The 25,234-nt window shown below is 42.9% G+C and overlaps 2 protein-coding genes across 5 annotated transcripts in view; one reads left to right on the top strand and one right to left on the bottom strand.

The window, feature by feature from the left end:
- Positions 1–1,477, bottom strand: part of CAMKMT (calmodulin-lysine N-methyltransferase) — a 249,531-nt gene extending 248,054 nt beyond the window's left edge. Inside the window, exon 1 of one of the 2 annotated variants that reach the window (XM_081188781.1) lies at positions 1,146–1,477. In XM_081188781.1, the coding sequence (XP_081044907.1) occupies positions 1,146–1,265 (120 nt within the window). In that variant the 5' untranslated portion in view covers positions 1,266–1,477. The remainder of the gene's footprint in view (positions 1–1,145) is intronic. The other variant, XM_081188782.1, reaches the window with a different exon arrangement.
- Positions 1,478–1,998: 521 nt separating this feature from the next.
- The window catches only part of PREPL (prolyl endopeptidase like), a 28,376-nt gene continuing 5,140 nt past the window's right edge, over positions 1,999–25,234 (top strand). The window contains exons 1-14 of one of the 3 annotated variants that reach the window (XR_014006496.1): positions 1,999–2,366; positions 2,923–3,295; positions 4,005–4,133; positions 5,556–5,625; positions 8,519–8,722; positions 9,624–9,744; positions 11,704–11,920; positions 14,300–14,485; positions 17,361–17,564; positions 18,453–18,628; positions 20,948–21,164; positions 22,424–22,573; positions 23,484–23,594; positions 24,697–24,779. Coding sequence is in view for 2 of the 3 variants with exons in the window: in XM_081188548.1 (XP_081044674.1) it covers positions 3,086–3,295; positions 4,005–4,133; positions 5,556–5,625; positions 8,519–8,722; positions 9,624–9,744; positions 11,704–11,920; positions 14,300–14,485; positions 17,361–17,564; positions 18,453–18,628; positions 20,948–21,164; positions 22,424–22,573; positions 23,459–23,594; positions 24,697–24,875 (2,199 nt within the window). In the remaining variant the exon portion in view is untranslated. Of the gene's footprint in view, positions 2,367–2,922; positions 3,296–4,004; positions 4,134–5,555; positions 5,626–8,518; positions 8,723–9,623; positions 9,745–11,703; positions 11,921–14,299; positions 14,486–17,360; positions 17,565–18,452; positions 18,629–20,947; positions 21,165–22,423; positions 22,574–23,458; positions 23,595–24,696; positions 24,891–25,234 lie in introns of those variants that run through there. The other 2 variants (XM_081188548.1, XM_081188549.1) reach the window with 2 other exon arrangements.

Genomic DNA, 25,234 nt, shown 5'->3' with positions numbered 1-25,234 from the left:
TGTGTCCTTTTATTTAAAATGCATCTCTGGGTTATTTGTGGGGCATAGGAATTCATTCTTTTTTCCCCTTCAAAATATAGTCCGGCCCCCCACAAGGTCTGAGGGACAGTAGACCGGCCCCCTGCTGAAAACGTTTGCAGACCTCTGAGTTAGAGGTTTGCATCAGGGCTGGGAAGATTCAAGACAAGAGCCACCATTCAGCCATGAATGGGCAACCTTGAGTCCAATACTCCCCTTCAACCTAACCTACTTCACAGGGTTGTTGCAAGGATAGAAATGTTGACTAGAACCACAAACATCCACCCGGAGCTCCTTAAAGGGCGGGATAAAAATTGAAATAAATTATATTACTAACAGAAACAGCGGGGGGGGGGGGGATATATTGGACTTTGGTCCATTCACAACCTCAAGATCAGGGAGGGCACTTTGGGCAAGTTGCAGGCATGGCCAAACTTGGCCCGCCAGATGTTTTGGGACTACAACTCCCATCATCCCTAGCTAACAGGACCAGTGGTAAGGGATGATGGGAATTGTAGTCCCAAAACATCCAGAGGGCCAAGTTTGGCCATGCCTGGTAGAAAATGGTGCTGATAATTGCCAAGATTGCAGGTTCGATCCCCGTATGGGGCAGCTGCATTGCAGGGGGTTGGACTAAATCAGTGGTTCCCAACCTCTTTTTTTTGGCCATGCCCCACCTAAGCATCTCTAAAATCCTGATTCCCCCCCATATAATTCTTATTATTCAAAAAGTGAACTCATAGTCACCTGAAGGAAGCTTATAAGGCCACCATTCACTGTTAATAACTCATTCTCGAATTGCCCCCCTTGAAAATCAAATTGCCCCCCCCCCACCTGTGGGGCGTGTGCCCCACGTTGGGAACCACGGGACTACATGGTCCTCCTCGGGGTCCCTTCCAACTTTGCGTGAAGTCATGCCCTTATCTCATTTCCCCACCACCACCCCCGTCCTTGAAATGGGGCTCTCCTCGCGGGGCACTGTGAAAAATAAAAGTGAAATGATGACGGCAGAAACCCTTCGCCGACCCAGAAGGTGATAGAGAGAGACGGAGAGACAGGCAGGACCCCCTGACGATGAGGATGGTGAGGAGGATAACGACGTCCCTGGCTGGGAAAGGGAAAGGTACCTGTCTGAGGAGCACCCAGCGGGCTTTGGCGGCTGCCTGCCGGCTTCCTTCCCGGGCTCCTCCGGCGTCTCCCTCCTCTCCTTCTGCCTGACACCTGTCAGCTGGGGGAGAAGCGCTCATGGCGGGAGCGGCTCGCGCCGGGGCTCAAACTTGAGGGAGAGCGCGCCAAAAATAATAGATCTATAAAAAGAGTGAGGCGGGGTGGGAAGCGAAGTGCGGAGGGGAAAGGATAGCCCCGAGCGACCCGCCGCCTCACTGAGAGAGGGAGAGCACATGAGGGGGGGGGGGAAGCCGCCTCAGAGCTTTCGCCTCAATCTTTTCCAGCAGCAGCTGTGACAGAGAACCTCCCATGGAGCCCGGAGGGAGAGGAGGGACGTTGGGCGCCATCTTTGATAAGGGCTAAGGGATGTTGCGCGGTCTGATAAGCTGCGGCAACTGTGAGGGGAGATGGACTTGGGAAGCTTTCGAGGCTTGGAGGAGTTTTATATGACCTCTTTGAGCGTTTCTTTTCAAAGTGGGGAAGACGTGGTTTGAAGACTCTCCACCACCATAGCAGAAAGAATATAGCCGACGAAGCTTCCCTCTCATATCCCTATCGCTCCTACTCTGTGGAGCCATAAGAAGACGGGGAGGAACTTCACCTGTTGATTTTTCTGCCCGTCATGTTAAGGCACAGTAGCTCCCTCTTTAAAGAAAACAACCCAAAATCGCTATGAAAACTTAAAAAGTATAAATATTTTATTTCGGCTTCGGCTCGGGATAAAATATCAGGCTGATGTTGAATATAATTTTAACGAGAGAGAGAGAAGTTGGGATGATGATCTCAAATCGGGTTTTTTTTTGGGGGGGGGGGATATTTAAATGCCCGGAACCAAAATGGAGACAGGAGGGTCCAGTTTCTCCGGCATCTTATCTACGGGCAGAGAAAGCGATAGAAGGGAGGTGTGATGCTGGGTCCCATTTTGTCTAAGGGCAAACCAGTGACTCTAGAAAGCGGCCTTGGCTGCCATCTTGCTTATGGGCAACGGTATCCAGCGTGTCGAGTGAGGGCAACCGAGGCGTTGAGTCGCGGAGTTATGATGCCATCGCAGTTCGTCTCACCATGCTGCTGCGCTTGTCAGCGATCAACAGATTCTGAGCTGTAGCGGCTTCCGCTGTGAGATTCGCGTTTTCCCCCTGAAGTATTATATACCTGCTTACGGAAAGGCAGAAAGTTAAAAGGTAGGTCCTGATGCTGCATTCCTACTGATTTTGCCGAACTAGAAATGGTCATTGTACTGAAATTTAGCTAAATTCTGCTTCAAATCCCCATGGCATCGTTACAGACAATAAATGTCCTTATTTACTAAAACAGCAAATATATGGGGAATAACGGCTCCTTAGGTTGTATATGCTATAGTAACGGTGCAGCTCTGTGGTTGCTTGCTGAGAAGTAAATATGCTTTATAAGAATGCTTCTGCAGCACAGGAAAAATCACACCAGTAATTCATTCAGCCTATGAGCTGCCTCAGTGCTGCAAGGAATAAGTCACCTGGGCGCTGCTGCCTGAATTCCAGAGATGAGTCCCCTGGCTCTTTATGGGGAGATGGCATGAGCTGTTAGGATCTTATATTGCAAAATATAATTGATTCACTGTTAAATTTTAAGGCATCTTTTAACTGTGATGATACTGGCAATATTGAGCATCATGTGGGAATTCTTACAACCTTTTAACATATATACTGTTTTTGGAAAGTAGTGAAGAAATGTTTACAATTGTTTCTTTTCCCTCCCCAGCTTTCACTCTGATTCCTGTACCTGCTGCATATCTGGGAGGGAAATCTTACCATCAGTTCATACCATGAGGTGGTGTCTACTTTAATCAAGCCTGACATGACTTTGGAATCACAAATATATTTTTTAAGAAGGAAGAATCAAGTAAAATGAATATGTTGTCATCATGTTTTTAGGCTCCATTTACTTTCTTCGCCTCCTGAAGGGCAGTACTGGTCACTGCAAGAACCACTCTAAATATTCTGTATCTGCAGTCCTAAGATCTTGTAGTCAAACAAAGCTACAGGCATTTTTCTTTGCGAAGTACCTGAGAAATCCCTGTGTTGTTCCTCATTCCCATGGAGCCATTCGATCATGGAGGTTCTTTTCCTATAAGGTATGCCATTTGAACAAATATTTCAGCCCAGTCGATCCTCGAATCCTTGTGTAGAAGGATAGAGAAGACCCTAAATAGTTCATAGAGCAGAGATCTCACATCCTTTTTTCTTGATGAGCAGAAATCCTCTTCCATGTGCAAAGTGAGGTACACTGACAATCTTTGTGTTTGCACAATGTCTACGTTTACAATGGTACCTTCTGTTCTGAAGGCCAAACTAGAAATGACATTAATAGTCTAAATGCAGTTTAAGCCTAAGCAGCCTAAGGACCATGAAGGCTGAGAATGGGGGTTAATACTCCCTCTGCCTCCCATGATCCTGACAAAGTTCACATCTCCAAAGCTACTACTTGCAGCTTGCAAGGGAAACCATCAATAGCATCAATGAAGACTTCCCTTGAAGTGCAAATAGCACCTTTGGAGAGGCAATACTTTGGGGAGTGTGACAGAAAGAGAAATAACCCCCACTCCCAGCCCATATGATCTCATGGCTTATTGAGTTCCCCAAGATTGAAAAAAATTAATTATGTTCACATGGTTAACATGCTTAGTGTGCTCCTGACTTAACCCCCCTGTCATTTAGTATACAAAATAGTATTGGCCAAATTGCTGCAAGGCCAAGTTTGTTGAGCATAGTTCTACAATGCATGACAAAGAATGCAGTTCCTACTTAATAGAACTTGGCTTTTTGTGGCTTGTTTTGTACCAGGATATTCTAGAGTCAGAGCAGGAGAACTGGAGAGCTTGTTCAGCAAAATATATGGCTATGACAAAGAGGATCAATCGAAGATTAGAAGCTCATTATGACAAGTATTCATCCAGTCTGAGCAGCCCAGTGGTAAGAAAATACATGGGGGGAGCACTCCACAAGCAGGGAGCCGCTGCAGAAAAGGCCCATTCTCATGTTGCCACCCTCCAGACCTCTAATGGAGAAGCCACACGAAGAAGAGACTCATATGATGATTGCAGGGTCTGGGTCGGTTTATATGGGTGGAGGCAGTCTATGAGGTATTGTGGTCCTAAGCCATTTAAGCATTTTAAACTGGGCCTGGAAATTAACTGGCAACCAGTGCAGTTGGACCAGGATTGGCAATATAGGGTCAAACCGTCTAGCTCCAGTGAGCAATCTGGCTTCTGCACCAGCAGAAGTTTATTAACTTTCTTCAGAGGCAGCCCCACATACAACGCGCTGCCTTATTACAAGTGCATAGATGACAGAAGTTCAGCTATCCTTGTCCTGATAGAGGCACAGCTCGGACAGCCCCATGACATGTTGAGACAGCCCACAGTTGTCATGGCAACCGTGACGTCCTGAGCCAGTCACCTCAGCATGGATGTTGAAGTCCCCCAAAGCCAGCACTCAGGAAGATCACTAGGCAGTGAGGTGGGCACTAAACCAGCAGAATCTGTCTCCATTGCTCAGTACCAGGAACACATACACTAGATCTAACCCCCAACATGATATAGAGAGATAATGTCTATGGATCACAGCAACTCCCCCTCCCCGACCATCAAATCTGCCCTGATGCTGCCCTGAGTACTCAGGGTGGGCACAGCTGGGTGAGATCAATTCCATCCTGCTCACCCACCCAGGTCACAGTGATACAGACCAGATTGACCTCCTCATCCATAATCAGATCACAGAGAGGGAGGTCTTATTCAGAGCTGACCTGGCATTCAGCAACAGCAGCCATAGACCTAAGGGCTGGCTGATATGACAACCAGAATTCTCCAGGCTGAAGGAGGGGCTGGCACATGGCTCAGTCACTAACAGCCTGTGCTTTGTGCCCCTTATCCAACCTACTCCACCTCCCACACCATACTTTCCCATACCCTGAACTGCTGTGATTTGCCCCAGCTCCTCTCCTCTCATCCCAGACACATCTTCCCTCCCTCAATAAAAAGAAACAACAATAACAACCACCACACACACACACACACACACACACACACACAAATTAAAAAAAACTAAAACCTTCCAGCAGCCTGGGTTGGAGGAGAGAATGACCCTGCCCATGGCCAAATATCTGGGGATGCACCAGTATCCCAATCTTTTCTGTGAGTAATTAGTAATTAGGATAATTACATTAATAAATATTATTTGCTGATTCTGATTGTTTCTTATTCTTTTTGTGTTCCATAAACTTCAAAAGAATTCAGTTTGTTATGCAGAAGCTTCAGAAAAATATTTGGACTCCTAATGTGAGATGATGCCCTAATTCTGCAGATTTGGATTCATGTCTGTCTTGATTTTAAACAGCTTAGGTTTGGAGAGTATGTTTACTTTGAAGAAAATGGCTGCATATTTCGTTCGAAGCTGGGAGAAGTAGGTATGAGTCCCTCTTGTTGTTGCCCAGGGTGGTTTCTTTTTACTGTTTTCAGTGTTTCCATGCACAGTTTTAGCAACAACAAAAAACGGCAGTCAAACCACATTACAGTGGTGCCTCGCAAGACGAAATTAATTCGTTCCGCAAGTTTTTTCTTCTTGCGAGTTTTTCGTCTTGCGAAGCACGGTTTCCCATAGGAATGCATTGAAAATCAATTAATGCATTCCTAGGGAAACCGCTTGCCAGGCTGGCGGTGCGGAGAAGGGCTTTTCTCCGCACCGCAAGCCTTCAGGACAGGTACGGGAACAGAGGGGAAGGCGCGCAGCGCTTTCCCTCTGTTCCCGGGGCTTGCGTGGGAGGAGGGTTTTTCCTCCCCACCGCCAACATTCAGAACAGCATTCTGAATGTTGGCGGTGGGAAGGAAAACCCTCCTCCCACCCCAAGTCTTCAGGAAAGCCATCCGAAGCTGGGCGGCGGGAGAAGGTGTCCCCGCCCGGCATCGGAGCTTCGTTGCGATGCCGAGCGGCGGGAGGAGGCGTCCCCCCCCGCCCGGCATCGGAGCTTCGTTGCGATGCCGGGCGGCGGGAGGAGGCGTTCCCCCCCCCCGCCCGGCATCGGAGCTTCGTTGCGATGCCGGGCGGCGGGAGGAGGCGTTCCCCCCCCCCGCCCGGCATCGGAGCTTCGTTGCGATGCCGGGCGGCGGGAGGAGGCGTTCCCCCCGCCCGGCATCGGAGCTTCGTTCCGATGCCGGGCGGCGGGAGGAGGTCGCGCTTCCCCGCTGTCCCGGAGATTTCCCTATGGGCTGTCGTCTTGCGAAGCAAGCCCATAGGGAAATTCGTTTTGCGAAGCGCCTCTAAAACGGAAAACCCTTTCGTCTAGCGGGTTTTCCGTCTTGCGAGGCGTTCGTCTTGTGGGGTACCACTGTACAACAAAAGGTGATTTAGCAAGGGGACATGTTTTGTGTCCCTACCAGAGGTGGTGGTGGTGATGAAGTCTCTTAAGGCTATTGGACCTGGGGAATTTCAGCATCCATTCTATGACTTTCTGGTCTGAAGTAGTTTGCGAGTGGTGCTGTGGGTAAAAGCCTCAGCGCCTAGGGCTTGCCAATCGAAAGGTCGGCGGTTCGAATCCCCGCGGCAGGGTGCGCTCCCGTTGCTCGGTCAGTTCAAAAGCACCCCCGGGTGCAAGTAGATACAGTGGTGCCCCGCAAGACAGATGCCTCGCAAGACGAAAAACCCGCTAGACGAAAGGGTTTTCCGTTTTTCGATGCGCTTCGCAAGACGAATTTCCCTATGGGCTTGCTTCGCAAGACGAAAACGTCTTGCGAGTCTTGCGATTTTTTTCGCTCCCCCCCTTTTTCTAAGCCGCTAAGCCGCTAATAGCCTTTTAGCCGCTAAGCCTTTAATAGCCGCTAAACCGCTAATAGCGCTAAGCCGCTAATAGGGTTGCTTCGCAAGACGAAAAAACTGCTAGACGAAGAGACTCGCGGAACGGATTATTTTCGTCTTGCGAGGCACCACTGTAAATAGGGACCGCTTACTGGCGGGAAGGTAAACGGCGTTTCCGTGTGCTGCGCTGGCTCGCCAGATGCAGCTTTGTCACGCTGGCCACGTGACCCGGAAGTGTCTCCGGACAGCGCTGGCCCTCGGCCTCTTGAGTGATATGGGCGCACAACCCTAGAGTCTGTCAAGACTGGCCCGTACGGGCAGGGGTACCTTTACCTTTACTAGTTTGCGAGTGCATGGTCTCCCTAACTACCACTGGCTCTCCACCCTTGGTGGCTGGTGGATCCAGAAGATTTTCTGAGGGAATTTCCCACTGCTTTGCCAAGGCTCTAACCACAGCCTGCGATAGAGAAATGACTCCAAGCTATCAATATAATTGTTCCCAAATAGCCTTGATTCAACTGTGTAGTCAAATTAGCTCCCTGATACAGTTTTGTGTTGGCTTCAGTCCTTCCTGATAGGATGGACCCAGTAGGTGCTAGGAGACTTCTGTTCTACCGCATGACCATTGGCATATGAAGTGCCCAGAGTATTCTGTCTTCTGCGCTCTTCAATATCTACATGAAATCAGTAGGCTGGCAGTTGTTCTTATCTAAGAGCCATATGTTGGGCTTTGCTTCATAATCTGTGACACAGTACATTTGAAACAACCTAATTTTAGGGGCAAAAATATGACGATAAGGCCAGATGTAAAGTAATAAAGCTTTACATTTTGTCAAGCTTTTCTTTGGTCAAAATTATTGGGTGGAATCCAGAGAGCCCCTCCTACAACTGGAAGGTATTTCTCCTTATGTAAGAGGGATCGCCTATTTCTAACAATTTTCCCCAGTCTGACTGCAACCATTCAGATTGCATCCCACACCATTCCAGAGAGTCCTCTGTGCTTAAAAAGCCAGCCCACCCCATTCCAAAGGAATTTCCGCTGCAGAAGATCATCCAGAGTGGAAAGCTTTTGGGGTGGGCGGGCTTCTTGCTAGTTATGGAATCTTTATCACCTGGACAGTACAAATATTGCCATTAGAATTAGTTAAGACAGCATTATCAAGCAAAAAAAAAAAAAAAAAAAAAAGAAGTAGCACAGTCTTATTCATTCAGCTGTGACAGTCCATGTAATCCTATACATGTCTGCTCTGAAGTAAATCTCTTTTAATTCAGTGGCACTCAGGTAAGTGGGATTTAGAGCTGCATTCTAATTACGTTTGAAGAACTGGGACATAGATTTGTCATACCTAATTTGTTCCATGACTATCTTGAGCTGGATCAACGTGCATGTATACATTGCTACTTAATAGGAAAACACTGCATTTATAAAAATCACAAAAAGTACACAGAAACAATAGCTGTTCTTTGTACTAGGTTTACAGTATTGCTTTTTCTTTCTTACATTGTAGATGAAGGAAACAATGAAATATTGCTTAGTACAGAAGCACTACCATTTCATAATTCCCTTATCCAGCGCATCCGAATTTGCCCAGATCACAGATATATGGCTGCTGCAATTAAAAGTGCACATTCTGAAGAGTCTGCGTGTATTGTTGTGAAATTAGACACATTACCAAAGGTGGAATGTATCATCCCAAATGTCTTTAGCTTTGGTAAGCTGTTAGCATAAACCTTTTTCTTTTGTAATGTGATATATCTCAGATGGAAGACCAGGCTTCTATTATTGAATCTTCACAACATTCAGGTTTATCAGATGTTGCCCATGCATTTGTAATTTGTCTAAATAGATCCCTGTTTCAGCCTCCAAATAAAATAAAAGTTAATGGTGGCATTTGTGCTGCTGGGAAAGAAATTTGTGTCACTTATAATGAGTGATGTCACAGGCACTGCTCAATAGGTACTTGCAAACAGGAGTAAGTTGGCTTGACAGGACAGGGTGGCAGTGAGGTGGGAGCTGCATGGATGCACTGGCAGGAGGGCCAGATTAGGGCTGTGTGGGTGTATCGCAGAGCCAATTTCACTGCTGCTCTATCCCACCTTCAGACCATTCCAATAAGTGGCAGTGACGTTGCTGTCAGGAGGGAGGAGTTGCAGCACTGCACCAACTGCTTTTGCTCACAGCTGCATCCTCAAAGCTGTCGTGTTTATGCTAGCTGTGAGGAAACTTTAATATTCACCACAATAAAATATTTTGCATCAGGTGCAGGGGGAAAAGGAGCAGGAAAATTAAATTGAAGAAAGATGACTAAATCTAACTCAACAATGAAAAACTGTTACATGCTTATTGTGTAAGAGAAGGAAAGGTTCAAGCCTGCACTGGTTATCTGTCGTTCTTCACATTAAATTCAAGCTTCTGGTCAGTGACTGAGATCCAAAGGGTCACACACAGACTACTGTGCGTGCTTGGAAGGTTTTTTATTTTCACATTTTCAACTTAGCATAAATAAACACAATGGATTTCTCAAATTCCAAAACTAAAATCCTGGTTCCTTCCATAATTGCAAAAACACTAATTTGACTTTCCTTCTCTCCCCCCCTCCCTCCATCCCCCAGAATGGGCTACACGCGAGATTCTCTTCTATACCACCCAGAAGAACCTACAGTGTCATCATGTGTATTTATGTGATTTTAATAAAAAACATTCTGAGCTTGTTTATACGGAACATGATGCAAGGTAACTGAATATATTGAACAGTTTTCTCTCGTGTGTGATCCATTTTGTATGTAATGGGAAACTGTGGTTTGCTTTAGCCAGGATCAAAACACTACTGTCAGTATGCAGTGGGAGGTCTGAAGGAGGAGCACATGGACCCAAAAATCATTTCTAGCTTAATATTAGGGGTGTGCACTGACCACAGGATTTAGTTTGGACCCTGATTCCGCTCTTTGGAAAACGGCCTGCCTTGGTCAAAAGAGCTTTGAATGCTGTCTGATATGGCTCAACATCTGAGTACAGGGCGGGGAGAGATTTCATTCCCTCCCCCTTGCTCTTGGGAAATCAAAATGTATATAAGTGGGGCAGCAGATCTTTGCCCTTTTGTATGTAATTGGTTATAAAGTATTTGAAGAGTTTTATCATATGTCCTCTCATTCTTCTCCAGACAAAACATAGCCAGTTGCTTCTTATTTGCTCACAGGGCAAATGAATATAGGCTTGGATCCAGCCAGGTTACAGCTCAAGCAAAAGGCCTTTTTGCTTATACAATGGAGGTCTGATGTTGGTTGCTTCCCTACTTCAGCTGCAGCTCTCCCACTCCCCATACTGTATTAGGTACAATTCCCAAGCATCCCTCAATCCTCAGAAGCAGCTCTTCATGAGGCAGCTGCAAGGGAATTGGGGAAGTCCTGTTTCATTCATAGAATTCTTCTCATTTCTTAGAATGCAAACCATATTGATTTGGCGCACTTATCTGTGTGATGAAAGTATACACCAAGAGCAGGTTTTGATCAAATACTTGTGGTTTTTTAAAAAAAGCAGAAATATTTCTTTTTCCTAACAAAAAGGAAGTAAAGATCAGCTTGTAGCTTTCTTGGAAGAGTTACAGTTCTGTTGACAAAGAGGCTAATTTGCTGGGTTTTATGCATAAAGGGTCCACAACTTTCTAAGTCCTGTCCTGCATTAGTTTGGCCGTGCCCTGATTTTTAGTCCTTTGGAAAGAAAGCAGTTTTTTTTTTAAATAACCTCTTGTTCTAATATTTCTGTCTTGAATCTTTTCTTTACCTTTCCTTCCATGAAGCTGACAATCTCTGCCTTTTCAGAAAGTGGTAAAATAGATTGTGGAGCCTAAATTCTACAAATTACTGTACATGAGGTAATGGTTTAAAAGGAAACACAGACCTGTAAAAATGGAACATGAAAATGTGAGAATTGCAGACTAAAAGAGAACATTAAACTCCAGAGTTACGTAAGGAATAAAACGAATGCACTCAGAGATAAATAGGTATTGGGTTGGATCCATTCTTATTTGGATTTAGTTCCCACTAAAATCAGTGGGCTTAATTCATGACAATTTGTCCCATTGATTTCCTTGCCACCTAAGTCCAACTAAGTCTTTATCCAACCCAGTATACTTTTCATGTATTGTTAGATATGGATGTTCCTCAGTGAAAGTAATATACAGTGATTCAATATTTTGAAAGATTTCGTATTTTGGAGTAGATGCCAAGCTATGGTACTCGCTATACACATCCAAAAATGTGATGATGTTGTAGTCACGACAGGGAAAGGACCGGAGCCAAAGGTCCCAGGTTCAGTCCAAAGCATCTCCAGTCAAAAGCAGCATTACCTAGGGGGTAATCAGTCAAAGGCTGCATGCCAAAAGTGTGCAGCCCTTAAGCCAATGAGATGGAGCCAGAGCAAAAAGTGGGCGAGGCAGACTGCTGGGGGAGGGACAGAGGACTCCTGCCAGAGATCTGAACTGATTGTTTGCCAAGAGGCAAATATAGCCCCACTGTGGGCTAGATCAGCAAATAGGAATCTGCTTTACTGAGTCAGACTTTATCCCTAGACTCATGTTATTGTAAATGGCAATGGATAGCATCCCCCCCCCTTTTTTTTGGAAACTCCTGTTATCCAAATATCTTGGCTATCTCTACTGGTGATGTTTTCTAATAGTTTGTTGTTTCCTTGCAGATATTTTGTGGATCTCTATTGCACAAAAGACAAACGCTTTCTGACTATAAACAGTAACAGCAAGAATGCCTCTGAAGTGTGGTTGGTTGATTGCCACCACCCTTTTAAGTCTCCTGTTCTTGTGCAACAACGAACAGAAGGAGTCATTTACCACGTTGAACACAGAAACAATGAGTTGTACATTCTTACTACATATGGAGACCCAGTGGGATACAAGGTATATAGGCAGCAGCGGAGCTAGCTTCTCCAGCACCCGGAGCAGCACACATGCTGTGCACTTGGGGGCGGGGGCTAGCTTCCTGCGGGGGCGGGGCAAGCATCCCGGGGGGGCGGCGGGGCGATGTCACCCCCCCTCAGGGATGACACCTGGGGCAGACCGCACCCACCGCATCCCGCTTCCTCCGCCAGTGGGTATAAGATGCTGATATGCAAGTAAGTGTTTAGGTTGCTTCAAACATCTAGTAGCAAGAGATCCAAACTATTCAATATCCCCCCCCCAAAAAAAAAAAATTAAGTACTTTTTAAAAGTCCATACAGTGGTACCTCAGGTTAAGTACTTAATTCGTTCTGGAGGTCCGTTCTTAACCTGAAACTGTTCTTAACCTGAAGCACCACTTTAGCTAATGGGGCCTCCCGCTGCCGGGGTGCCGCCGCCGCCGCACAATTTCTGTTCTCATCCTGAAGCAAAGTTCTTAACCTGAGGTACTATTTCTGGGTTAGCGGAGTCTGTAACCTGAAGCGTCTGTAACCCGAGGTACCACTGTATATGGCTTTCAGGTGCATGGGCCTGGTCCCTAACATGTATCCTCCTTTCCCCCACCCAGCTTACATGCACTAAAAAAGGGGGACCAAAAAAAAAAAATCATTCAGAGGAGACTTCCAGCCACTGGAATGAAATATACACTTTAAACTGAATGAGCCCAACTGGACTTCTGGATTTTGTAGTGTTGAGTTCCAGACACCTCCATTATTATAAAGATAGGGTGAAGTAAGGATAATGAGATGGTAGATTCCCTTACCGTGTTGGATGGCTTTAAAAGAGGATTGGGCAAATTCATGTAGGATAAGACTGTCAGTGGCTACTAGCTGTGATAACTGCATATGAATGCCAGCTGCCGGGAAGCACAAGTGGGGAGAGTATTCCTGCGCTCATATCCTGCTTCTCAATTTCTCGACGGCATCTGGTTGGCACTGTGAGGACAGGATGCTGGACTAGATAGTGCTTTTGTCTGCTCCAACAGCCCTCCCCTTATCTTCTTCATTACTTGGAAATGTAATAGAGAAAGCAAGCAAGCAGGGGTGCAATGTTTGATCAGTTACATTAATCAATCTTTGGATTGACTTAAAAATGCTTTCTATACATTTTGAAGAACACAGTGTAAATTAGATGCTTTCAGTACAATGTGCACTTAGGATGTGCGTGTTTCAAAAACACAAGCTCTGAAAAAAATGTAATAATAATGACAAGCATCATAATGCATTTTCCCACCAGTGCCTGCACCAGTTTTCAATTTATTTTGGTTTTATTGTGGTTTTAATTGTTTTTAGTTATTTAGAAACTGATCATTCTGCCCCCACCCCATAACTCTTGACAGCAGAGCAGTCACTTAGCACACTGAGGCAAATATGAACAAGGTTATATCCTTCATGTGAAGCAATGCTTCATCATTCAATAGACCTTCCACTTTACTTATTTTATTTAGTCCTTTAAAAACTGGTTGGTTGAATTTTAAATGCAGCAAATGGATATCCCTTCTCCAGCAAAACTGCACAATCCCATTCATTCCTTGAATAGCACCCTCACAGTAGGTTGGTGCTAGTTCAAGTACAGACCTATGAAAAAATTCTATATTTTTGTTATTATGTATTTGAGAAAGATGGCTCTGAAATTCCATTGAAGGAGCTTCTGCTACTATTTCCTATTCTGTTTCATAAAAAGCAGAAGAGTTTTCAACCTCCAGGGTTAGTATAGATCTATCACAGTTTCCATCATTAAATTCACTTTCATAGTATACATTGTTCTAGAAATGCAATTCTGCCCATTTCCACTCCTTAGCTCTGGTGCCCTCGTGGACTCCATTTCATCTTTTTATTGTCCTTCCTGCTGAGATATGTGGAAGCTTATAGGAAACACTGTAAAATAGTTGAAAAGAAATATAAAGTATTGCTCAGCTGGGCACTTTCGTGATTTATGGCTGGTATTTGAGGAGAAACTGAAAATGTGTTACTTGGTTGGTTATTCCTTCTTTTGTTGCATTACCCTCAAATGATCAAAATTTAACATCCATATGCAGTATACTGTATATACATGACCTCCTGCTACAGAGGACAGTGGGAGAGAGATTATAGGTTTACCATTTCATCTGAAGACGAGAAGGAACATACTTGTTCAGATGCCATGAAGCAACTAAGCACTACCTCTCAGGAATATCCAGACCTGTCAGGGGTAACATTACACTAAGCTGCTAACGTGTCACCTATTGCTACTGTAAGGATATTAGAAGCTGGGGAAAAGATCAGCTTTCTGAAAATGTTTGAATATTGCATAATTTCCATTTTTTACATGTAGGTGTTTGGACTCTTCTTTGTTTTGTAGCTAATGAAAGCTCCAGTTGACTCATGTGGTTTGGAGAACTGGCTGTCCATTTACACAGTGAAAGAAAATACCAGATTAATTGACTTAGAGGTGTTCAAAGACTACTGTGTTGCATTTCTGAAGTTCTGCGGTCATCTGTATTTAGATATTTTTTCCTTTGTGTCAAACTCAGTTCGCAACGTTAAGGTAAATGTTTTGATTTATATACCCACCCACACATTTTTAAGCTTAGTATTTTATTGCTCAAGATTAATTTATAAATTAAGGGCAAGTTGTAGTTTGAACTTGGTTTATCCAGATGCCTCCAAGGATACACAAAAAACTATGATATAATCAAGGTAACATAAATAGTGGTACACAAGGTGTTTTTTTAAGCCGGAACTCTCTGGAACTGAATTCCGGCACCTCTCAAGTGGGCGCCATTGCCATTATAAGAGAACATGGGAGGTGTTCATGGTGAGTTCCGGCACCTCTTTTTCTAGAAAAATAGCACTGGTTGTGCGTTTCATATAGCCTTATAGTGCTGACTGCAAGGGTGATGGATTATAGTGTGGAAAACTGAGTATTTTGGAAAGTATCATTTTAGATAATAGTAGATCTAGAAACAACAACAAAACATTGTGACTGCAGTTGTATAACCACTTACCTGGAACTAAACCTCATTGAACTCAGTTACAGATGGGTAGCCGTGTTGGTCTGCCATAGTCAAAATAAAAAAATTCCTTCCTGTAGCACCTTAAAGACCAACTAAGTTAGTTCTTGGTATAAGCTTTCGTGTGCATGCACGAAGAAGCATGTGTATCTGAAGAAGTGTGCATGCACACGAAAGCTTATACCAAGAACTAACTTAGTTGGTCTTTAAGGTGCTACAGGAAGGAATTTTTTTATTTTGTCATTGAACTCAATGGAACTTACTTCTGACTTTCTAAGGATTCTGAGGGAATGGTTATCAGCATTATGGAATTACCTTTTGTTCTGTAGCTCTTGCATTGCAGATTTTTATGCTGTGAGCATATAGGATAACAACTACATTGTGCTGCCATTAGCCTTGGTTAAGTGGTTGCTTATAGTATCAGCTTATTAGGCGGTGACCCAAAAGTCCTGAGCCCCTGCCCCCACTTTTAAAGTGTTTTTTACTTTGTTTGTAGGGCTGCTACCCAATTCTGGTTCAATGATGGAATAAAGTCCAATTGACTAATGAACAAGATGATCATTTTAAAAGCTTTATTTTAGAAGTTGTTTTTATGATGAAATGGAGGAAGTTGTGCTGTTGATTGTAAACACCATCATTTGCTCCCCCAGATTTGTCTCTGTGGGACAGTTTTGGAGCTAGCAAAATGTAATACTGAGATCCAGCGCCAAGGGCCTTCTGGCGGTTCCCTCGCTGCAAGAAGCGAAATTACAGGGAACCAGGCAGAGGGCCTTCTTGGTAGTGGCGCCCGCCCTGTGGAACGCCCTCCCATCAGATGTCAAAGAAATAAACAACTATATGACATTTAGAAGACATCTGAAGGCAGCCCTGTTTAGGGACATTTTTAATGACTAATGTTTTAATGTATTGCTAATCTTTTGCTGGAAGCCGCCCATAGTGGCTAGGGAAACCTACCCAGATGAGCGGGTTAGAAATAAATTATTAGTAGTATTAGTATTAGTATTAATAGCACAGCTATTTCCTAAATGCTTATTTTCAAAGCAAAACAATGTTACAAAATATTGGGTGGTTTTGTAGCATAAATGAAAAATCATTAGTGGTTTATCTTACATACATAAAACACAAAGTGAATCCTTATACCTGAACCTTTATTTATTTCCATAGTAAATTGCTGCATAGTCTTACGTAACCTATATAAATAACCCTTTTAATTAACCAAAAAGCCTCATTTGTCTAAGATTATTAGATAAAATTGACCATATTTCCTTCCTTAAAGCATAACTTTGTCAATCCAGGCTTTCTTTTGAACTTTATAAATCAAAGGACAAAAGCTATGTCTCTTAAAAACCTTAGGCTAACTCCTGCCTTAAAACTGAGTTATCTGAAAATATTTCAAAATTTCACTTAGCATACTTGCAATAAAAGGGTAAACTTACACACTCCCCAACCATTCTCCTAATTGTAGCATTCAAGTTAAATATAGTACCCATTTTGTAGGATTTTCTAGACTTTTTAGAATGATCCTCTTCAGGTTTTAATCAATTACACGGAGTGCGGTTTTTCTGTGTAAAGCTTTTTGACTCTGACTGCCACAATTCCCAAAGCCTTTATCAACCTACTAACCAGAACTCCTTAAAAGAAAGTAAGCAGTGGGTAAGAGACCCTGCTGCTCTCAGAGAATGAATCCTGATTCTTTTCATTTCTAGGAGTGTTAAGTCTTAAAACATAATAGCCCTGAGTTTCTGAGTGTAGCTGTGCCAAAAAAATGATTTTGTTCTTCACAGTGGCTAGCGCTGGGAATAGAGTCAGAGGCAAGGATTCTAAGTGGCTGAGCTCTGCAAAGCCGATGCATGGCCTCAGTGCAATAACTGACGTTGACTTGGCTGCATTTCAAGTTGGATAGAGTGAGAGAGCAGACAGAGGGAGGGAGAAGAAAGATTTTCAAAACTTCCTAATAATACAGGGGTGTCAGGGGTCGGTAAGACAAACATCCCTAAAACAGATACATAAGCATCACAATGGCTGTGTTTTCTTAATGCCAATATTATCGTTTTTAAAGGTGACTTGATTGCTTTGCTTGCTCCCTTTGTTTCAAAACAACGTAATATTCTGTTTTCCTCTTGCATTATTGTTGAACCTCATTAAGCAGCTTTTAAGGAAGGGGGAAAGTTAGCTAAATTGTTGCCTTCATTGTCATACTGTTTCTTTTGACTTTTTTCCCCTCTTAATTTACGGAGAGGAAGAGAGAGGGGGGAAGGCAACTCCTGGCAAACACATATGCCAAAGTTAATTAAGCTTGAAGTTTGAATCCTTTCATCAGAGGGGAAGCCTGGGATTCAGTTATGTAGAGAAAATCTCAAAGACTGGGGAGGGGGATATTACTAACTGACTGTGGTTTTTTACTCCCAGCTACCTGCCTGGGCCTGTTCATTTGAATTGGATCCTCATCCTGAGTACACCGCCAGCACTTTCTATTTTTGGCTCCTCTCCCCTGTTCAACCTCCAGTACGTTTTGCATATTCATTGATGAAAAACAGCCTTATTGAGCACACTGAGCAAGAGGTGCCAGTTACAATGAATTGTCACACTGTACGATTAGAAGCTAAAAGCAAGGTAAGACTTTCTGTTCTCTTCCTGCCCTTTTTAAAGCAGCAACTGGAAGGAAAATAGAAATTGACACCATATAATGGCCTCTAGATGTGCATATTCACTAGACCTATGAGTGTTTATTTTCAGCCCTGCAGAAAGAGATTCGCGAAGTTTAAATTTGCTTTTTTCTGTTTTTACTTTTTGAGAATGTTGAAGGTAATGGTGTTATTTCTTTAGGCAAGAGAGAATGTCATGGCACCCAAGACTTACTGAGTTGTCTCTTATCACATTAATACTTGGTTTATCCTGCTGGAAGAGAAGGACAGCTTGACATCACCTGCTCCTACTACAAATAAAAACAACTAGAAACAAGTAACATGTGCAACAGGGAAAAAAATGTTCACGCAAAAATCCCCTCCCACAAATTTTTTTCCTGTGTGTTAAATCTTTATGAAATGCAAAGGAGAGTAAAATAACCTGACTTTGCGTTATATGTGTTTCAGTCACACAGGGGGAAATTCATCTCAAACTTACAAGCTTTAAGATAAATATATATGTATATAGAAATGTTAAGTTTATAACAAAAGCTTTGCTGCTGCACTAAGTGCTAAGCTGCTCAGGTCATAATGCAGATGGGTATCATTAGAGGGTGCAGGAGGAGCCAGTTGCTTTCATGGTTTATAGATTTCTCAGGTGTTGCATTTAAATGAGTTTTTATGCTCCACATTGGTAAACGAACCCAGTGGCAGGCTAATCTCCGTTTCATTTGTCAAGAGTGCTTTTGCGCAAAGTGCCAAGGAATTACTGTAATAAGAAAAACATGTTTAAAATATGTAATTGAAGCTTTTGTACCTGTGTATTCCTTGTGAACTTTGAAACATCCTTTAATGCAAAATACTCCCTCATTTTCAGGATGCAACTTGCGTGCCAATTACAGTTTTTCATAAAGCCAATTCTAAAGAGCTGCGCAGGATGCCACTTCTGGTTCATGTATATGGAGCTTATGGCATAGATTTGAACATGAGCTTTAAAGCAGAAAATTTAATGCTAATCAAGGATGGGTGGATATTAGCATACTGTCATGTTAGGTAAGATCTATATACTAAAAGCCACTGTCTTGTGGCTTCTGTTGCTTGTGAAAATGTGATTGATATATTCTCAGTGCTTGAAATTTTCCTTTTGACTGTAAAGTTTCCCATTCCCATTCCTTTTGACTGTAAAGTTTCCCATTCCATTTGCAAACAATTTCCTCCTAAATTTATGTTACCTACTGTTTGCTCATAATTTCTTAAAAATTCTGTTGCTTAGATGAATTCAGTTAAATTCAAGGGATGGAAATGCAACTGTTTCAGTTCTTTGGCTTAGTGCAAACTGATTGGATTTTTGAAAGCCTTTTAGAGATCTTTCATACTATTCCTGTGGTAGCTTCCACTATCTATATAAGGCTTTTCTTTCACCATGTCATATAAAAATATATTCTGATATTGCATTAGCCTTGTGGTGATTTACATTCACCTAAAAACAAATAATGAAGGATTTATTTGCCGACAAAAGAAGTCACCTTAATTTTTAAAAAACCTATCCCATTAACTAATTTTTCTGTCTTTTTTGTGGCAGCATATAAAGGACTTTCAGCTGTTCCACATAGTTCTAAATAACCGATAACAGCAGCTGAAAATAACCAAAAGAAAATAGTTTCTCTCTCTCCCTCTCTCTCTGCGTGATTTTGTAAAACAACAAAATAAACAATAAAATGTAGTTAGGCAAATCATTACTGGGGTTTTTTGTGACATCACAGTAAATACATAGCATATCTCAAGATGCCAGCTCCTTAATTCAGTTTTGATGGAATTGACAAATATAACACATAAATATATAAAAAGTAAGATTTCTCCCCCTTGTTGTAGCACAACATGGAAGCAAGCCCAGTTTGTTTCAGTGGAATTTAATTCCCTATATATGTTCTTGGGATTGTGGCCTTGGACTGCCCATGGTTTCAATAGGACAAAAAAAGATAAATCATTTGGAAATTTATTCTGTGGCAGCCTTTTTAAAAGAAGTAGAATTTGTGCAGTAGCAAAAGAAAAAGAAAAGACCCCAATGTTACTCAGAAGTGGGCACTAGCCTGAGTAAGCCATGCTGCTTCTTTTTGTACTTCTGCTATGATATGGGACTAGTGGGTCTCAGTCTGTGTGCTCTGTGAGTCCAAACAACCCCTGGAGATCACCGATCTGAAATTACAGCAGAAGTGCAAATGACTCCCATATCTGCTTCCCCTCCTTCCACATAATGTTTAAGCAGGCTTTTTACCATCTTAACCTTATTTCCATATCCGAAAGCTGCTCTGGGTGGTAGGTCTTACCTGTAAATTTATAAATGCTGTTTGTTTGTATTGTTTCAAGAATGTGAGCAACTTTATACCTCTTTCCTAATTAGCGAACCTGACTAAGGTACTGAAAAATATGTGCTGAGTTTTAAAATACAGTAGCTTAGGCAACAAAATTATAATACAATCACTGTAAAATGATACTTTGCTTTCAGAACAGTTTTAAGAATTTCACATTGCCTGGAAGTGAATGAATGAATAAATAACTTTTCTTCAGAATACTAAATGTAATGGGTTGGGTCCAGCTGAGCTCTCCCTTGAATGGAAGTCCTTGCATTTCCAAAGAAGCTTTAAGCAAAGGCTTGTAGGGACAAAAGAGGGAGGGACAGCGCTTGCCAATTTAGGTTGACCAGGTGTCTTACTTTACAGAGGACAGGCTTCTGTTTGAAAATCTGCCCATTCCAAGTTCAGTTTAATGTTTAAAAAATAAGAAGGGAGAACAGTTAGCTCCTAGACAACAGACTGAGGAGACACATAGGTCACAGACTCCCCAACACTGCTGAGATTATTTGTGTTTCTGCTTAAATTGTTGTAATCATTTCTGAGTTTGCATACATAAATATTAGCATATGTACATTTTGTGCAAATCAGTGCCCTCTTTCACCCTCTCTTTCGCTAGGCACTTCCAATTTTTAAGTGATGCGTAAATAAGCACCCTATGCTGGTTTCCACCTGCAGCCCTTTGCCCCACCTCCCATTTTCTTCCAGGGGTTCCCCGGTCCTCTGAAGCAGGTTTTCAGGGCATGGAAGAGGAAGAAAGGACCTGCAAAAATTGCCTTGTCCCCTTTCATATGCAAAAGTTGACCGCACTCACGCCTGGATCTGTGAATCCAGCTGTTTTATCACTTCTTTAGCTGTAAATATTTGACAAAAACATGTGAAAGCTTTAAAAAAACATCAAAGCACATGTATTGGCCCATTTATGACATAGGAAGGCTTCCATATATATTAGGAAATGATGGTTGTCTTTTAAGAGATGTGTAACATTTCTCAGTAGTTTCATTGTTGTTTTATTTGTCAGAGGTGGAGGAGAGTTAGGCCTGAGATGGCATAAAGATGGCAGTACGACAAAGAAGCACAATGGTATTCAAGACCTCCAGGCCTGCATAAAGTTGTTACATGAACTGGGATATTCTCAGCCAGCGCTTACAGCACTGATGAGTGTGAGTGCTGGAGGAGTTCTTGCAGGAGCTCTCTACAATAATGATCCTCACCTTATCAGAGCTATGGTTTTACAGGTGAGATTGCTCCTACTACATTTCATTCCACTCAAGCGCAAAGGTTTTTGCAGGCCTCCTACCCCTGCTTAAAGATCAGAGTGAAGGGGACTTAAAAGGGAAGTGAGAAAAGATTTGCAATAGCTTTTACAAGTCTCCCTCTGTTCCCTTTTAAGTCTCCAGCCTCACTCTGATCTAAAAGTGGAGGTGGGGGTCCCCTCAGAGGCTTTTGCAAGCCTTCCCACCCCCCGTTTAAGATGGCAGCAAAAAGGAATTTCCCCATCTCTGGCTTAGAGGGTCTGCACCAGGTGTTGGACCAGAGAGACAGACTTCTTATTATGTATTTTTTAAATTTATATACTGCCTTATACCTGCAGGTCTCAGGGCGGTTCACAGGAGAAAATCATGATATAAAAACACAAAATACATAATCAAAATAAAAAGAACAACAACCCAATAACACCCCCCCCACACACACACACACACACCAATAACCACCTTGTTGTCCAGTGGCATCCCTAGCCCAGGGAGCCTCTGGCGTGGTGTTGGAGGACTTCAGTATTCATATGGAGGTTGCCACTGAGCCGCCTTGGACTTCATGGCGTTGCCTCAAAGGGTCATCAGCCCAACATGTTTGGCAGGACACACTGTTGGTGTAGTTTTCACTCCCAAGTGGTATGAGAAATGGACCGCAGATTGGGGCGGGGTTGGGGGTGCAATGCACACCCTTGTCATGGTCAAATCATTACATGATGAAGTTTGAACTAGTTGTAGCAATTTCCCCCTGTAATGTTGGTGGGTCCGTTCCAGATGTTTTCCCTTCAGGTTGCTGAATACTCTGGGGATCTTGCAGCAAAGGTAGTTGATGATCTCATGGAATGAAGGCCTGGTTTTGCTATGGATAACAACAACATCAACAACAATATATTTATATGCCACCCATCTGACTAGGTTGCCCCAGCCACGTTGGGTGGTTTCCAACAATTATATCAAGATGGAACAGGCATTGTCGTTATTTAAATGGGCTTACAAGGATCTCTCCAAAGTGGGTGAATGGGCAAATGAAATTCAGTAAGCAAAGGAAAAATATTTCTCCTCAGATGTGTTAACCATTAATATGCATGAAGAGTCTACTACTAATTTCTTACAACCACCTAATTAGCGGACCTGGTTAGGTACACTGGGAAATATCATCAGGCTTACATATTATATCTGATTTTTTAATTTTATATAGTTAGTTTTCTGAAGTTGTGGGAGAAAACCATTCATTTTATTCACAGGCCCCATTCCTGGATGTTTTAAATACAATGTTGGACCCTCATCTTCCCCTAACCATTGAAGAACAAGAAGAATGGGGTAATCCTTTGGTTGATGAGACTTGCAAGGAGTATATCCAAAGCTACTGTCCCTATCAGAATATTAGGCCACAGGTACCAGTTCATCTATTCTTAATACCTGTACTACAAAGTGCATTTCAAGCAGCTGGGGGGGAAATGAATTTCAAAAGCAGTTTTTACAGTTCAGATAGGGTTTTTTTTAGGAATGGTTGTGATCCAAGCCAAGTTAAGCACCTTCAATAGGACGGTACTAAGAAAGTGCTTTAGGCTGCAGATCTGTGCACGCTTACCAAGGAGCCCTATCAAAAGCAATTAAACTAACTGCTTAGTAACATAGCTAGAATTGCCCTGTAACTCTTCATACTTACAAACATACATAATTTTATCCGTATGACACCTTTCCACAGTTCAAACCATGCTCAAGGCAGCTTACAACATGAAAAAATGCACAAGTCATGTGCAACCCCTAGCAGAAAGTCAGTTCACAGGCAAGCCCAAATTATCCAGGCTCCTTTGCCACGTAACGAGACATGGAAATGTTATTGCCAAGATCAGATATAAGCCTAAGCAGAGTGAAAGCAAGATTAGGAGAGAAAAATGCACCACATCGCATCCTTAACATAACACATCTCTCAGTTGTGTTGAAAGAGAGGAGGATGAATTGCAGCAGCGATGGGCTGGCAAGATTTTCCTTTGAGTTTCTTTCCAGTCTCAGTCATACAAGATGTTTACAGGGGAGTTTTAACAGAAAGCAAGTGCAGTGCTTTACTAAGTCACAGATAAAATCTTTTCATAATTGTCAAATATGACTGGCATGAGTGGTTTCTTCATCTATATAATCAAATCTGTGAAATGCTTCTCTCCTGCTGACATTGCAGAGCGACTTCCACCCAGTTAAAAATTAATTGCTGCACAGTAACTCCATCCTGCTAACTCAGACATTTCCTCTCCTCCCCAACCCCCCTCCCTTTGCTCTAGAATTATCCTTCTGCTTTCATCACAGCCTCTGAAAATGATCAACGCATACCTCTGGCTGGGTTGTTAAGATACATCTGTAAACTGAGAAAAGCTGTACAAGCTTTCCATGCCCAAGACAACTGCGCAAAAGTGAAAGGTAAAATTAGAAATCTGTGGTTAGCTGAATCGTTATATGAGAAATTGTTGCAATGGAAGGACTGTTGCCCCGATCCAACAGTAACATGCATATGTACAAATATTTTTGTCCAAGCTGAATTCTTGCAATCTCTGAGCAAGAGCTATGTAAACACAACCTTAAATAAGAGCTCTGTGGTTGCATCAACCTTTTCTTCAAGGGACGGGGATGTGGGTCTAGATTCAGTGTTCAGCTTCCTTCCCTACCCCTCCATTCCAAACAGATTATTGGTACCACTGAAAGATCCAATTCGGGTCAGATCAGATTCTTTTCCTGTTCCTTTTTTGCGCTTGCTGTTGCTTGCACATACATTGCAAAGCAACTGAAGCAAGAACTACTTTAGGACTCTTGTGTGACCCAGCTCAAGGCTTCAGTTCCTCGTGAGTAAACAGAGAAGGGTGATGGCTGGATCTTAAGTCACAGTCATGGTGGTTGAAGGGCTGGGTCATGAGGGCTGAAATGCTCAGTAGAGATTACATGGACAAACGGGAGTTTCTGCTGTGTGGACGTCTACCATCATCGGATGGGCAAGATGATGAGGACACACTTTTTACGGAGAAGCAGATTAAATCAGACCAGCACACCTTTTGACCAGAAGCGTGATAAATCTCCCAAGTCCTTGTTGAATGTACATATGGGGAGTGGTAATGTTGGTGAGAGGACAGAAGTGCCTGGCGTGCTCTGGTCCATGGGGTCACGAAGAGTCGGACACGACTAAACAACAACAACAATGTTGGTGTAAATGCATTCTTTGCCTTAAAGTGCATCACATGGAATGGCTATTATGTTAATTGTCCTGGCAAAACCAGCATCTGGGTCACTTTTTTTTTTTTACGGGATGAATGACCAAAATGAGTTTATATTACAAAAATGCTTTGGAGCGAACAGGTACAGGATACCTTCAAAATATTCCATCCCCATCAGCCGTTAAGCATAATGGGTTGTGACAAAATACTGAATTTACTTTCATCACCAGCAGAGTATATACTTGTTTCTACAAGAAAAACACAGCTTCTCCCCCACTCTTGTCTCATCCTTTGTTGGCCTTTTCTGCTTGTTTCAGGACTTCAGATGCCTAATATTCTCTTAGATGTTCAGCCAGGAGGCAGTCATTGTGCTCCATCTTGGGATGATTCTTTAAATCAGGTATCCTCACTGTGCTCTTTTTTGCAATCAACAAGAGAAACAGCACAGATCAGTGTTAGACACTGTGGAGATAATTGCTCTCATGTTGTGAGATAAAAACCGAACCTTCAAGGGTCATGAACGTTTGAGGAATAATATGTATGCATGTACAGTGTTTGTGATTCCCAAATAACTATCTCAAATCTGCACACCACCACTTATCTACCTAGTACCATCTCTCCTGTGATATCTACACACAGGGCCAGCCTTACCATTAGACAGAATGAAGCAACTGCTTCAGGTGGCATATGTTGTGGGGACAGCAAAAGCACCCCCAGCAGTTCCTCCTGAGCCTGCTAGCTATTCCCCTTTGTTGCCATATGGCCTCTCCTGCAGTCCCTAAACTGGGCAGCTACCTTGGGTGCATGGGGGATGCTATCCTGTCATCAATGCGGAAGTGAAATTCAGTTGTCGGT

This window comes from Podarcis bocagei (assembly GCF_964188305.1).
Source record: "Podarcis bocagei genome assembly, chromosome: 3".
Classification (NCBI taxonomy): Eukaryota; Metazoa; Chordata; class Lepidosauria; order Squamata; family Lacertidae; genus Podarcis; species Podarcis bocagei.
The sequence above is the reverse complement of the archived record's forward strand: the minus strand, read 5'-3'. Positions and strand labels throughout refer to the sequence as shown.